Source organism: Kryptolebias marmoratus, linkage group LG15, assembly GCF_001649575.2.
Source record: "Kryptolebias marmoratus isolate JLee-2015 linkage group LG15, ASM164957v2, whole genome shotgun sequence".
In the NCBI taxonomy this organism is placed as follows: Eukaryota; Metazoa; Chordata; class Actinopteri; order Cyprinodontiformes; family Rivulidae; genus Kryptolebias; species Kryptolebias marmoratus.
Window position 1 is genome coordinate 7,341,202 of NC_051444.1, and position 16,954 is coordinate 7,358,155.

Sequence of the window (16,954 nt, forward strand, 5' to 3'; positions counted from 1 at the left end):
TAGTTTTTCTCTCATAGTTTTTACAAACATTATGGGACAGACGTGCTTGTGTGACACGTCAAGTTATGGTCACTTGAGTCAGCCTATAAAGGGAAACAATTAGGTTGCATTCCGTGGTTTGGCACAGAGCCTAAACCTGACTAAACAAGCTTCTGATTGTGAATGATCCATTTAAGCTTGGTCATAATTTGCTTATCCAATTTACTGAGAGAACAATGAGACATAAATGACTCCTTGTAACACACAGGCCAAGTCCTTTCCCATGACAGTGAGATTGGCCTTAACCTCTGAAGTATTTTTTTATTTTTAAACAAGATAATGTCATTAAGTTTCTCTTAATAATTCTATATTTGTACTTCTGCTGAATGCATGTATGCATATGAAGACATGACACCAGCAGGTCACACATTTTTTAAAGAACTCAAGCATCCTTCTAGGAAGTGAGAACAACGTTCCTCATTACAACTGGGATTTGGGGGAAAAGGGAGGAGTTCAAGAAGTCAAAGTTCTAGACAGGAGAGAGGACACAAATGTAAAACGACAAAGATATTTACAAGTGGTCAAGTCAGGTCACATTCCTTCAACAAAAAAGCTGGACCCTAACATAGATTTTCTAAACTTTGTGACAAAACATCTGAGGGGGGTCAGATGTTTGTTTTTGGGGCGGCTGTGGATCAGTGGTTGGAGCGCCGTCGCCCTCAAAATAAGAGAGTTGGAGGTTCGATTCCTGGCAGCAGTCACATGTCGAAGTGTCCCTGGGCAAGACACTGAACACCTTATTGCCTCCGATGTGCCCCATCGATGTATTAATGGAGTTAAAAGCACTTATTAGACTCTATAGAATGATTTATCAGATTAGCTTTGTTGAGATGTAGTAGAGTGCTGTATGAATGTGTGTGGATGAGTAAATGAGGGCACAGACTGTGTTGTAAAGCATTTTGAGTGGCCTGGTTGGCTAGAAAGGCGCTACATAAGTACAGTCCATTTAACATTTTTATCGCTGAGATGTCATCAGCTTTATGGTAAATTCATTTTATCCTTTTTTGCTCCGTAATACTTTGCAATGCAATGACTATAAATTTTAAAAGGTTCAATAAGTAAAACATGTTTATGTCTGTAAAAGTAAAAGAAGCAAATAGCAGAAATGAATAACTTCACTGAATGAATTAAAATTCCGTTAACTGTGACTCACAATGACTCATAAAACTGCAACCTGTTAAAGGTTCGGACAGGTGACCTGCAAACACTAACACCTAAAAAAATCCTTAATATTCAACAAATAAAAGATTTATATATCAACAAGCCTTTTGAATTTATTTCAGCTCCTGTTATCAGTCTCAAACTTCTGACCATGATGCTTAAAATAGCGTCCAAACCACACATCCCAAACTATTTTTAGGTAATTATGTGAAAATTGAACCTAACCAGTAAATATGTAAATTTACTCAAATTGTACCACATTATTGCCGTGCCACAAGAAGTAGAATGGTCGTTCATGTGTCAGTGTCGTGTTACACACACAGGAATTTGACCTCTAACAGTCCTTCTGGAGTGAGCACACATACAAAAAGGAAAGAAAATTCAACCTAGAGGTCAAGACTAGATTTTTCTAATCAGTTCCTTAAAAAAACTAAAATACTCTAAATTGAATTAAAGATAAATTCACACTGCATTGCTCGAAATAGAAATGACCCATCTCATGACGATTTCTATAATTTAAAAGTAAAATCCTATCATATTTGCAGGTAATCAATCCCCTAGATCGATTCATTAACTGATTGATGAATTGTTTCAGCACCAAATTACCTGCCACATCAAATCCACTTGACGCACTGTTTTAACTTCCAGCAGAGACATTGGTCTTATTACAGTAAACGCTGCCTTTGTCTCTGACACATGATCAAACAAGACCAATATGAGTGTATATCTTCAGAGACGTTTTGTTTTTCTGCCGGGAATTATGACTTCAGCGGAGACAGCAGGAATGAGCCTGTTGACAGAACGTTGTCTGCAGGGTACATGTAATGGACTGACCTTCATGTTCAACACTGAACTCTGTGGTGCTTTGGAATGTGTTTGACCTCTCGGGCGTAACTTTCAAGGCATCTATCTGTCTTCACCCAAGGCACACACATACACAAATCCAACTACAAGCCAAGCACTGACACAAACATATCATTTTCAGATGATAATCATTTCAATCTCAGGCTGCGGGATACATTTCATTCTCCAAATCAGTTTTTTTCATCTAAAATTATATTCCCCTGTCATGCAATGTGGTCAGGATTATCCTGATTTAGGGAGATAAGGTTTGCTGCATAAATGAATATTTTCCAACTGACAAAAGCTTAAACCTATATTGTAAACATAGAGCTTTAAAATGTTATTAAAAAACAAATTATGAAATGCAATTTTAATGTAAGTAGCAACTTTTTCTTCCAGTTTTACTGTTGTGTATCCACTGACAGGACTGAAACTATTAAAAACACTTAAAAAAACTGTAGTTTGTGTTTTGTTTCATGCTAACTGAATTTACCACCTGATTTTGTTTATAATAGTGACCTAAACAGCAGGTAGGAATTCTTTGGTTTGTTTTGAGAAAAGCAATCTGTGTTGGTGAAATAAATATTTTTACAAAAGCAACAAAATCCACAATTCCACTTGTAACAGCAGATAATTGTAGCTTTGTGGTGAAGTGGTTGTTTTCCAATCAAAAACAAATCATCAAACCCTTGTCTCCAATACGGTTATTATATGAGTGAGAGTAAAAAACACCATGTAATAGATAGATCTGAATGAGTGGGAATGAATATATTGAATTTATAATACCAAAGTTCTTTGCAGGAAAGGTTAAAAAGGCACTCTGAAAGTGTTTGTCATTCAGTGCTTGTTGACATGAAATTCCAAGGCCAGAAAATATAATTTATTTCATTTGTTTTGTAAATCCAATAATTTCCCCAAGAATTTTTGTGTTCAGTGAAAAACAAAATTAGCAAACTGAAGCTTATCTGAACTGAAAGGCAAGTTATTAATCACTGGCCAGGTCAAACCAAAAGCACCTTTAACAAATATCAAACAGTTGGGGAAAAACTAACATCAGAACACCGAAGGATGTAGCAAGAACAAAAATCCTAACTTACCCTCCTCAACTTGTGTCATCCAGTACACACGTAGTGGATGGATTCAGCTAAATCTATTAAACATTAGAAGTTACAAAGGACTAGAATAGGACCTGTTTTAAATTCCTTACTATGAATAAAAACTGTAATGAAACAAGTTTTAAACAAGTTTAGACCAGAAACTGGACTGATGTGTTTTCAAATTTCTTAAAATAAGATTTCATTCAAAAGATATTAACAATTAAAACAGCTCAAATTCATTTCCTGGCAAGAATTTAATGTAAAAGCCAACTCAGCAACATTGGATGTTTTAGGATTTAGAAACACTTGGATCAGATGTTGCAGACAAATTAACTGGAACTAAGAAATGACTGTATTATAGTAGACTAAACCAATAAATGAACACAGCCCATTTAGCATGACGAGAACATGAAAGCAGCAGAGAGACAAGGCAACACAAACAAACTGTCAACAAGCAGCGGATGTTATGAACGTTCACATACGTCACATATTAAACAAAAGGTGCTTCTAATTAAACAAGTAAACAGGGCAAATAAACAGCGTGAAATAAAAGTGATTCCAGGAATTCTGCAGCGTTTGTGTCATGTGGCACTTTTTTTTTTTTTTCATCGTTCATGTGATTTAATTCTCCAAATATGAGCTACATTTTTTCATTAGTTTTTTATTAACACAACCCTGAAGCATCAAAGAGCAATTAAGTTTTAAAAAGAAAAACCTCCAAACCTGAGGAGTGGATATCAAAGCTTTGATTTATAGCCACAATATTAATTTACTTTAACGAACGAAAAAGTGAAACGACAGTGGGGCAACACCCAGACAGCTTTAAATAGCATCATATTTGTACTTTTACCACCATAGGTTTGAGAGTTAAATACTGATGTTCTCTCTACATCACCCCACCCAGACAAAGACGAGAACAACAAAAACATTACTTTATCAAGGCAATGGCCTTAAAACGTACACAACTAAAAAAGAAACAGCTGCAACAGGGCATAACAATGTTACAAATCCTTTTAGATTTAAAAATAACTTCATGTTATAACAACAAAATGACAATGATTAGAAATAGACCACTTAATTAGACAAAAACTTTTTATTGTCCAATATTGGCTACTTTTTTTTTTTTTTTAAAAAAAAGGCCGAATAATTAAACAATTACCAAGTAGGAAAATAAAGCTGCAGCAGCAGCTGCTACAACAAGCTCACTGTAGCCCATAATTTAGTTTTTTTTTAAGCAGGAATGCTCTTCTAGATATTAGTGATCAAGTTCTTTGTATATCAGCCATAGACTGCCCTGATTTCTAAACATCGGCAGCAGAAAACCAAACCTCACATCTGTCGACCTACAACCCAAATCCGCTGCAAAAATGACTGAAGTCAGTAAACTTAAAACGTGTTGTGTGCCTCCTAACTGTGCAAACAAATTCAGTACTCATTACGTCAAAATAGGCCAATATATATACAGAAAAATATGTAAAAAGTTTGCACAGTATCAACATAGCAAAAGACTGCTAGGACTGCAATAAAGGCTAATAGATTACAAGTGCCTTGCATCTAAGCTCTGCAGGGCTAATCTCATGGACTCTAATGGTCTTGATGCCCACATACATTTTAGATGATAGAAGCTAAAGCACACAGAGTGCTGAGAGCATCATGATGCCAGAACAGAAAGAGAGAAGTGAGGAAAATGTGGGTTTATCACAACTGATTTAGTTATCCCAGCATTCAACAGCCTAACCGTTGCATGTTTATCTAATATCAGAAAGCCAGAGTAACAATTAACTCAAAAAGTGACAAATATGATCATTCTTATTTCATGTAGCCAGTATAATTACCTATTTTAGTAAAGTCTTTTTCAATGTTGAAAAAGCACATTTTTTTCTGCTTTTGTCCGCTACACCACGTGAATTAAACTCAAAGAGATTCTGAGATTAAAGATGAGAGAAAACAGAAGGAGAATGCCATTGTGAGGTTAGTACCTTTCTCCAATTGTACTGACTGTTGTAAAATACCAGCAGGTAATGACTAATACATCTCACTGAGCAGGTAACTTTTTTTAATATTTGATGGAATTTGCAGATTAAAAACATCCTACATGACCCCACCATGGAATGGGTTTCAGATCCATTTACAGTTCGCAACAAGCGCCCGCCTTGATGCGAGCGAGCGACCTGACACAAATTTACTAGGTGTACAAAGTACTGACCTCCATCTACAGGCCGGGCTCATCAGGAACAGATGAGGATTTGAGCTGGTTCCTATCATCACTTGCCTGAAAAGATTAGAAACACATTTTTCCGAGCTCAAGTTGTAAACGCTTTTTCTTGGTGCATTCCTCATCTGTGGTTATTTAGTTCGCTGGGGGCCTGTTGTGACCGCAAAATGCTTTTCGTGCTCAGCTTGATCAACTGTTTTCTACAGATGTGTTTGTAGAGGGAGTCATTTTCTTTTTCATGGAGAGGAGAAAATCTGCAAATAATAATGGCTTACATACCAACCCCAAACAGAGCCAAAATGCAAATTGCTAAGTGGGTCTGTTAAACACTATGGTGTATCATCATTAAAGCTTCAAAGGTGGAATTTCAGTCATTTGGCATTTAACCAAATTTTGTCACAAATCACAAAGTAGGAAAGCAAATTTCTGAATCAACCTCATTTTTCCTGACCTTGCTTATTTCTGTGAGTTCATTTTCATAAAGAAAATGAAGATTCAGCAAAAGAAACTCGTGACATGTTCAATAGGTTAGAATATTATTGCACTTAGAAGCATATCAGAGCAAACAGGTTTCAACAAGTTTGGATTTTAATGTCAAAAGTCCTCCTTTTGATTGTCTTTGACTTTAGTTGTTGGTTGTTGTCTAAGAAGAGGCACATTGATGAGACATCTTTACAAACCCCACACCTATCTAAAATTGTGTGCAATCCTCCACAATGACATCTGGAAACACTAAGCTAACTGATTTGGCTAATCTTGTTGCACTGTTTCTATATTTAGAGATAAATCATAACAAAATACTTCAGAAATGATGCTAAATGAACGGCGCCACCCTGATTCATCCCTCCGTCAATTAAAAGATAAATAGTTTCAGTCTCATTTTCAAAATATGCCGCTTCCAAAAATAACTGCACAGAACATTCCTCAATTATCACATTTTTATCACTTTACTTGTCACTTATATTGTTCATCAACTCTGAGGAGAGCTGTTTTGTAATATGACACACTGCTGGTTGTCTCCAAGCACACACACACACACACCCAGACATTCTTATTAACCACCAGCAGAGTTAAGTAGGTTATAGAGGAAGATGCCTGCATACCATTCAAACCACTAATTCACAAAATGTTCATTTAGGTCAAAATAACAGCCTTATTTGTTCAGAACTAACCTATAAATACCACTGCTTAAACAAGAAATAACTACTTTTTAACCACACAAAGCCAAAATCTTTACCTGCAGCTAAAATGTTGTAAACATTATTATAAATATGAACTATTATGATTGTGATATCATAAAAAAATGACAAAAAAAATTACACATTAATTGAGCTTCCCTAACACACATACAAGCCTGAAATGCCATCAGGTCATTAAGAACCCCCTGCTGTTTTTATTGTTTTTTTTTTTCAAAAATAAAAACAACAATAAATTTAAATTAGAGTCAACATCATAAAAGTTTCCAAGTCTGCTGCATCTGGTGCTCAGACCTGACCTAGTCAAACCCAATAGGGGTGGGGATTAGAACCTACTTTTTGATGCATCATGAGAATGACGTGAACAATTTTGAATCGACTTTAAAATGTCAAAAATCTATTATCTATTATATGATGTTAATAACGTCATGTCAGGGAACACAAAAGGTGGACTAAAGAAGTACATAAGGGCAGCCCCCGGACCGTAAATCTTGAGCACATAAATGAGCCACGAGATTGAGATGGATGACCAAGACATGCGAACGACACCTTCCACATTGAAAGCCAGTGTTTGGAAAAAGTTCGGCTTTTATGAAGTTACAGAGGAAAATTACCGTGTTCACATTTCTACCTGAAGGAGGAAAAAAAAACAGCCGGTGGTAACAGCCATCTTCCACCCCCAAAAAACATGAACACATTCTTCTTATTCTGTAAAGTTACAACCCTTTATGTTCAAGCCTTTTGTTGTTTTTTAAAGCAAAAGCTATAAATAATTGTGTTGCATCTCTAAGAAATGAAGGTTAAAAACCTTTTAGACTCTCTTTCTGACCTTTAACTTTCTGATTTCAGTTACTAACCACGCTGATCAAAGCTATTCTAGATTTAAGAAAAAATATATTATTTGTATGAAAGCAAAGTCTGGTGACACTGAAAGCATTTTTAAAGCACACCAGAGTGACTATGTTGAAACCAAGTCAGTTTGTTAACGTCTTCCTTACAAATTGCCAAACCACTCTGCTTAGTCACTAAAAGTTTTATCAGTGAGTCTAAATGAACAAAAACAGATCTAACAGAGGCACTAATGTCCTGGGCAGTACGGTCCTGTTAACTGCTAATGTTGCCCTTGGGACTGACAGTTTTTCTCACTCATGATAAGAAAATATTTCATTATCTATTGGATTGTCCATGTAAGGATAACAGACCTCCTGTCAAAGACCCCTTGTAGTTACCAAGCAGAAAAGGAGGCGGCAAACTAAGAGAGGCAACGATTACTTCAACATTGCTTAAGAAGATGATGGAAAATCACAGGAATGAAAGCCTGATGGGGAGCTGGTCGTGATGTAGGAAAAGAATGTGAAGAAAGAGGTTCTTTAATTAGTGAAAAAAAAAACCCTAATTGAAGGGAATTTACCTTTACTGGAAATGTCAGTATCTACAGCCGAAACTCTAAAAGCCAAATGTGGTTAGTTTGTAATCCAAATGGTGGTGTAAAAAACAGAAAAGAAGTAGAAGTATGTTTTTCAGAGAGAGATATATTCATTCAGTATTTTCATTTGTTTTACCAAAAATAATCTTCTGTATTCCTGTTGCACCAAAGGAGAACCCAAAGAACTCTGTTCAGTTAGGAGTTTTTTTTTTTGATTTTTTGGGAGGTTACAAGAATGTAATTTACTCACCATTTCCACCCCCTGTGGAAAGGCTGTCTCCTCCCAGTCTTTCTTGGGGAACCGCTGAATGATCTTTCCACATCCTTCTCCTTCTCCTGAAATAAAAAATAAACAAATACCAGTAAGTAGAAGTAACTAACCAGATAATGCCATTAATGCCAACATCTGAAAACACTAAGCTAAAAATGACAAATTCTAAAGGCAGGGAAAATTGTGTGTGTGTGTGTTTGTTCTTGTTTTTTTTTTAAACATTTTCACTTTACAATAAAAATACACTACACATTAAATAATTTATTTCCCATAACTTTATGGGTTTAATTCCTCAAGTCAAAACTATCCTTTTTCATGCACTTTGTTTTTCTCTTCACATTTTTATTTGGTTTGCTTAGGTAGATATAAACATATAGTGAATTAATATTTAAAATTTGTTGGCTTTTAGGCCTTTTAGCCGAGTCAAAAATATCAACCAATATTTCTAAAGAAACATAAAAAAGGCTCCTCAGTGATCTAATTATGTCTGTAAATTATACAAAATTTCAAAAGAAATGTTGTCCAATGACAGAGACATGCAGCTAATATAAAACACATGATGAGAGACAATACAAACACACAAAAATGAGAAAAAATGTTTTCATTCCTCACCGTTCAGTCAATGATCCAACACTGACCTCCACTAAAACCAAAACTGACACTATAATAAAAATACAGTTAAACTATTTTTATATCTGTACTTTGTTTCATTAACACCAAGTCATACAGTCCTTATCATTTTTAAAATGTGCAACCATTTCTGCTCGAGTCTACATGCAACACACTCAAACAAACCCTGAATTAATCTTCAACACAAACTGCTGAGAGGCAAACACTCTGAAAGTATTAAAAAACTAAACTGCAAACCAAAACAGAAACATTCAACTCTTCTTTTTTTTTCCAGTTTGTCTTACTGCAAAGTCTAATGTTGGCCACATCACGTCTTCAGTAAACAGTGTAACAAACATACAACACTGAGAGAAACTGATGGAGTCCAATCCTCAGCAGGTGAAATGAACTTCATAACTTCACAGATCTCGAGGGCTAAAACTCAAATGAACTCCTAATAGGTTCCCAAAGGGCACCATATGGTTGGGGCTCGCAAAACCTTTAAACGTAAATTACAAGCAATAGTTCATGTCAACATATGTATTTATGACTTGATGTATAACCGCAACGTTCTTATTTAGCAATCTCCACAGCTTATAAAAAGGAAATGTTATCCAATTAGGGAAAAATGTCCTTCATTTACCATCCAAAAACAGCTTGATAGGGTCTGTTTCACAATATGTACTTTGTCACAGTATATTATCAAAGCCAGTGACTTCACCCTAATGTTATTCTAAACTTTTACTCTCTCTTTGACATGCAGGACACACTTTCTTCTTACCAGACAGAGAAAAAAACTGTCTAACAAGACGAGAGAAATTGCACACAAGTTACTTATGTCTGAAATTATTTACTGAAACTGATACTGATAAAAGAAAGAAATCCCAGTTCCAAGTATTGAGCAAAACATGTCATTTGATGTCATATTTTTAATTCCTCTTATTTTAAACAAGCAAGCAAAAATAATCTGAATTTACTTTGATAAACAAAAAGTTACTAGTAAACAAACAAGTCTACAACATAGAATTTACTTATTTAAAACATTATGTAAACATTCTTTAATCATAATATCAATGAAACCATGACACAAAGATGCCACATGGGACTTTAAACTTTTATATCCTAAAACCTTTGCTCAGACATACAAGGATTGTACTGGACTTTAAAAAATATTGCATAACTGGCAATATACGGTTAAATGGCAAACATTTCTCAAAAAGTAAAGCCTTACTAGTAATCTGACCTTACAAACCACACGTAGAAATTAAAAGTCAGAAAGGGAAGCTTTCATTTATCATCATTATGCCTTTTTAAGTGATTTTTTTTAAATAAAGATCAGGAGTTCTGCTGCACCAGGGGCAGCCAAGTTACTGTAACATAGTGACTTAATTTACAACACTTATCAACAAACACTATGTGTCACAGAGGACAAACTGTGTGCCCTCTAAATGTTTATAAAGAACAAGGATAGTTAATTTTTTTAATGCCACAAAGGCTTTCACAATATTAGACTTGTTGCAACTTGGTTGCCTGTCAGTGCTGCTTGTTTTCAGCTTCCGTTTCACTCCTTTATCAGTGGGATTTAGGTAGAGTTTAGATTATTCTGGTGGCTTCAGGTATTTTCAACAGTCTCAGCTCAACAGAAGCCATGACCCAGCAAACTCCAAAGCATCTACAGCACAAACTGAATGGAGGTTAAACACGATGCACAAGGCAGAGTTGTTTCAACAAACAGGAAAATGAACAGCTACACCTCATCAGACTGACACAAGGTCCTCGGGCTGTAGCCATCCGGCACCTCGAGCCTGCTGTCAACAAGTCCTTGAAACCTGGACCTCCCCAGTGGAGAGCGACCAATTAATCACGACGAGGCCCCAAGGACTGAGTGAAGATGTGTCTTGGTTCACGAGTGTAGACTATCCAAAAGTTTGGGGCAGTTTAAATATTTAGATTTATACAGAAATGTAGACCCACAAACATTAAAAATCTATCTTAAGCAATCACAAAGGATCAAGAGACCAACAGCAGATGCTGAGAGCAAATTTACCAAAGATTTGAAAACATCATCACCTTACAACTAAAAATATATGCACGTACAACTTCTGCACCTTTGTTTGTGTACACCTGTATGTTGAAGCAGAACATGCCCGGACACAGCATGGTGCTAACAAGACACCAGTCTGTCTGACCATTACATGTTTTTAGGTCTTTACAGCTCTTCTAATTGAAATCACATGCACTGAGTGGTCCAAGTTCTAATTTTCAACTGCAGATGAAAAAAAAAAATGACAGCATTCCTCACATTCCACAAGGCTGCTCTCTTGTATTAAAACAAGCCGCACTTTCAAACTCTACCCCCCCTGGTAACTATAAAGAACCCCATAAGAGCGGATAATAGAACCCAGGCCTGAAAAGGAGCATGCTAATTTGCACATCCGCCTGCACGACACGAGGTAGATAAAGTCCAAAATCAAGTTCATTTATTACTCTTTTTTTTTTTTTGGCCGAAGACATTGAAACAACAAGAACCAAACTCACTCAAGGCCACAGCACGACTGTGAAAGTTTGAACGCAGGGCTCATTTCCACTTTGATATAGAATTAGTGTGTGTGGAAGAGCTGAACATTAAAAAACAGAAATCACATTAAAAAGGTGCAGTTTTCTGATAACGTTAGCATATTTTCTGGAAACAGTAAGTATGACCATCAATGACGTTACACATTTCATTATAAAAACTGTGCCACAGTTATGTAAGCTTGAATGCAGGTCACTTTCTTACACACAAATGAGCACAAAATGTTGCAAGCACAGAATAAGGAAAAAGAATTTACAAGTGTTCATGAGAACTCGTAAACTAACAATGGGCTCACAAAAACTTTGCAAGTGTGAAAGAATAAATTTAAAGATATCTGAACTGCATTTTTGTGGTTTTTGACATTTACTTTATATTTCCCAAAGGATACGTTTTAGTGTAAAAAGGATTTACTTTACAGAAGATGAAAGCATGTGGAGGAAAATCAGGCTAAGTCCCAACGGACTCCTTACCCCTACATTTTGCTCGTTCACAATGACTGGTGAGAGTGTCCCACTTCTTTTTGTGATGTAGAAGAAAGGTCAAAAAGTAGGACTATCTGGTATAAGTCTATAGCAGTTAGATGGTTGCAGAACATACTTTATATGAGCATATTGATGACGTGTCTGTGTAAAGGTACATCAGCTTTTTGAACAGGTGTCCCATTTTGGAAAGTTTAATTTTCATCACTACTTCTTGTGACTCTAAAGTAAGGGCTCAGGGGTCGGAGTTGCAGTCGAGGTAACACAAGGAAATGAGATTTGGTTTAAAACAAAGTGTTATACAAATAGAATCACATATAACAATCACTAACAGGTGATTAACAGTGATTATTTGACTACAATATAATTTTGATTTGAAACCTTAAGTCCAAGTGGAAGCAGAGAGGTGTACTTCTAGTACAACACATTTATTGTTTTTTGGGGGGATTTTTTTAATGCTGTGCCAATGACTTACCACTGCATATAATAATGTTATTTCATAGACAAATTAATAAGCCAAAGCTGTTAATTAATATTAGGAGTTTTAAAAGAGACTTCTTATAATTAAATCTCTCTTTCTCAGCAGTCCTAGTGGGACTTGAGCCATTACTGCAAGTCAGTGCACTCCGCCAAACTCCTCTGCTCACACACATATCTCTGACTTTGACTGAATGAACCTAATAATTTATTTCTGAATTGTGTGACTTAGCATATTCTCAATACGAAGCTGAAACCGACAGGGGGGGAAATTTATTCGTCTTTTGTTGATTAGGGCAGATGTTTCTCCTCCTGGAAAAACCAAAGTTCAATTTGTCTTCCTGATTTATCTTGCTGCTGTTACTGTTGATTAAATCAGACAAAGCTTTTCTTCTCTATATGTGGAGAAGCCACCAGTGGACCCTGCCAGTTTACATAACGCACACGTCACCAACTAGCCTGTTTTTGGCCCAGTTTTGCACACAGGTGGACTGCGTTCTGGAAAGATTTTCACAGGTTTCGACTTTACTCTTCACAATATCAAGACCTGAGCATAAAGACAAAAGTCACATAAAATGATATTTACATTAACTTACTATTGGAACGGAAGTAATGACTAGCTGTGCTTAAGATTTGTTGGTCTCGCTGGATCTGAGAGGACTTGGGTTGGATGTAGGAGCTCCAGATGTGGATCAAACATGCATCACAGAAAAAAAACCCACTACATTATCCAAACAGTCTCTGCAGATAGAGCAGTTGGATGACTCAGTTAGTCTGTCAGAATGTGAACACTATTTAAGATCATTACTAAAGCACAGTTTGACCTTCAGCGTAAAGATCATCAGGAAACTAAACTGTTCCGAGTGTCCTCTGAAGGTGATATGCAAAGGATGATATAGTTTGTAGTTTGCATGGCAAAAGGGTACCAGAGATTAACTAACTGATGATGTCACAAGCATCAGATTCGTGAAGCTTTACAGACTCAGAAGAACAAGAGACACTTCCATCAAGTTAAAACATAGGAATAAAGGAAAAATATTCCATTCATACGACATGTAGTTTAGCTTAGTTCCGGTATTTACTGATAAACAAAACCATGCTGCTAACCACAGATTTAACCACTTTCATCTCCGAAAAACAAAAAAATATATAAACTGTGAAGATCACTAGTGATCAACATCATAGTTATTGTTCAGTCAGGCAGTGAGATAAAGGTGAACTTACAGTAACAGTTCCCAAGAGACATGACTCTTTTTCTCAGCTTTTAGCAAGCATTGAAGTAGAGTTCATTCTACTTACATCTGTTAATACACGGCAATTAATTTTATTTATCATTCATACAATTTCAGCTCATTGAGATTCCTTATTGACATTGTTATCAGGATCTAGATAGTGTAGCCAAAGTCACTAAAACCCATTGAAACAATGAAAAGGTCAGATTGTTTGAGTGAAAGCAATGACGTAAAGCTTTACAATACTTTCCGTTCAACACCTTTTCAGCCATCTTCCATTTAGTCCTAACATGGTGAGACAAAAATGTTTCCTGCCATGAACTTTAACAGCATTTGCATTACCACAAAAGGCCCAATGCTCTGACTGTATATCACCTTATCAACAGATGTAAATATAATTACATAAGCCTGTGGAATTTCCCTTCATATCAGGTTTTATTTTAAACAAAGAAGAAGGAACTCTACCATTGTGATCAAGGCGATGTTTGTCTAATTGACTGAATTCAAACACAAAGATGGCAAATGTAAAGCTAAAACCAAAACATTTGACAGAGGCAGTTATTCTAAAATGTGAAAAAGGAGTGAAACACAACAGGCATAATGTCAAACAACTGGTAAACAGGGACAGCCACATTTAGTGGTTAAATATTCTCAGAATCGACCAATTTATGGTTAAAAGAAAAATGAGACAAGTCAAAGTGTAAGTTGATGTTTGTAACTCTTATTCATAATAATGCTAATTAAATTTTGAAAGCTTGTACTTTCTTTCCCCTCTTTGGGTTTAAAAACATTTTAGTCAGTGAGCACTCAGATTTGTAATAAAAAAAAAATGTATGTCACTTCTGGAGTACAAAGCAGAATTCCAAACTCATCATCTTTTCCTCTTCCCATCTTTAAATTCAAATCATGTTGCATGCTTTGTGTGTTGGAAATGGTTAGCCCAGATTTTAATTGATATTGCCTTTGTTGTTTGCTACAAACTGCAAATCATTATATTGTGTCTGGGTTTTACACTGCAACTAGATTCTTCTTTAATTTCTATGCCTTTTAATTAAACCAGAGGCCACAATTACTGGAAACAGACAGAACAAAAATAAGCAGTTAATGATGTGTAAATTGAATGAGTGGTGAAGCCTAAGATTTATTGTTCCAATATATGAAGGAGAAATGAAAAGGTTGAAGTCTTTCCAAAGTTTATTCTTGTCAGCATTTAGTATTATTATTATTACTGTCTTGTGGTCACATTTCCTGCTAAATCAAGCCGATGGCACAGCAATGAGCTGCTAATCTAAACTATGCATGCAGCTGAAATAGAAGAACTGTTGTAGTTAATCACAACTTTGTCAGGCATTTCAACATTTCTTGTTCTCTTGGCCGCTGAGCAAAGTGTAGTCAAGTCCACCACCAATTGCATTTTATGGTCTCACTAACCACCCCTGAATAAAATATTTAGTGGAAAAAAAAAAAAAAATCTGAAGCTTCCAAGGCAGGAACATTTCACAAAATATAGCTGAGGTTTGTCTAAAAAGTCTAAAAAGACTTGGTTCTTAATTAGAAACAGAGTCAATAAAGCGCCCTGAAAATGAGTCAGTTAGTTGCCAATTAGCTCTCCAAGAAAGTGCCAGCAACAAATCTTCAAGTTTTGACTCAAGTTTAAATCACTTGAACGCCAGCTACAATTTTAAATGCGTTTGGGACTGTTTATATAAAGAAAAGAAGCTACACAACTTGACTAAACGGACTATTCAAAAACATCAACATCAGATACATGGCATTAACTGGTGTCTAAACTGCACATAAAACAAATAAATAAAAATTAACATTTCCAGATGTCGAAAGAACTAAAAGAAAAGTGTTTTTAACATTTATTTTTGAAGTGAAGTACTTATGAGCAGTTAGTGTCTTATTAGCAGTAGAGACAGCTGTCAATACAATCCCAGTTTATGCAAAGACTAATTTAATTTTTACACCATGTCACTTTTTTATGAGGCAGCTGTTCTTTTTTTCTGAGCATAACTGTGTGCACAGCGACTTCTGAACTTATCCTCCTGTTGATCAGCTGAGTCTGCCAAGAGTTACGTCTTTCTAACCAACAGTTCTTCTTTTGTATAAGCTTGTTCAAAGATACGCTCTTACCCCCATTACCCCTACAATGCATAACATCTTATCATTTGATTTTACTGTCTATAGTTGTTTGTTCTCAGGATGTTTGGTTGAGAAAAGAAATAATAATGTAAACAACTTTCTCATGCAGAAGTTATGATCTGTTGCAAGCTGTTCAAACGTTTTGAGTAAAAGCTGTTTTAGATGGGTGTAATTCACTGTTAAATAAACACTTTTCTGATTATTAATTAGCTGAGAGATTAATGATATCTGGTGTCTACTGCAGGTAAGGCACTGACTGCTCATAACTACTCCACACAACCCTGCTTCAAAAACTACCTATGCCTTTAAGCGAGTGAACCCACAAAATGTTTACTTCATTTAACCAAACTTGGACAAGTGATGTGTTGTTTTGGTCATCACCTTAGCTCAATAAAACAGCCAGAAAATAAACCATTGAAATGGTTATCGGAGCTTAATACTCTCTTGAGATGTATTTTGTTTTCCAAGCTTAAATTAAGAAGCATTAACTTATCGAAGAAAAATCAATTTTATGGTGCAATCAGAAAATGGTGCAATAAAAAGTACATTATTTACTGCAGTCTGTGCAGTGCAGATAAACTAAAGGGCAGAAATCATCAGACCATTATTTTACGTCAGAGAAATCCAGCCCGAAGCCAATGAACTGCAAGTCAAAACACTTCAAGTAATAAAAAAGTTCTGGTGTATGAAACTATGGACCCCCACCAGTGGAGATCAACACGAGCTTGAAAACCACTTAATGGCTCACAATGAAATTGAAGAAATAGCCTGAAGATGAAGTTAGGCCTACAAGTTTAAAGAGTCTGACACTGGGAAAAAAAAAAAAAAAAACCACAGAAGCACTCGCTTAATTATGTTTTTGTAGTGTTTGCAACAAGATGAAATATTGTGAGCAAGCGAGCAAAGGAAGCAGGCTAAAACACAAACCATGAACTTTCTGTTGAAGAAAAGGTCGTGTTACTGCCAAAGATCTTTCCTTGTGGGTGTGCCAAGACAGCCAGCAGAAAAAAACAAAACAAACAAACACTCTTTGAGAAGTTTTAACAAAAAGGCGATTCATAAAAGGTATGGCATGCAAAACTTGGAATGAACTTATCCTTTGTATAACAATTATAAGAGTGTTCAAAAGGCACTCATTAATTAACAACCCCACGGTCTGACATAATCAGGCTTCATTACAACACACTGA

General features: G+C 35.8%; 1 protein-coding gene across 2 annotated transcripts in view; it reads right to left on the reverse strand.

Moving 5' to 3' along the window:
* sbf2 (SET binding factor 2) overlaps positions 1–16,954 on the reverse strand; it is an 86,001-nt gene that overhangs the window by 65,055 nt on the left and 3,992 nt on the right. For both annotated transcript variants that reach the window (XM_017404330.3, XM_017404337.3), the window contains exon 2: positions 8,228–8,313. In XM_017404330.3, the coding sequence (XP_017259819.1) occupies positions 8,228–8,313 (86 nt within the window). The remainder of the gene's footprint in view (positions 1–8,227; positions 8,314–16,954) is intronic.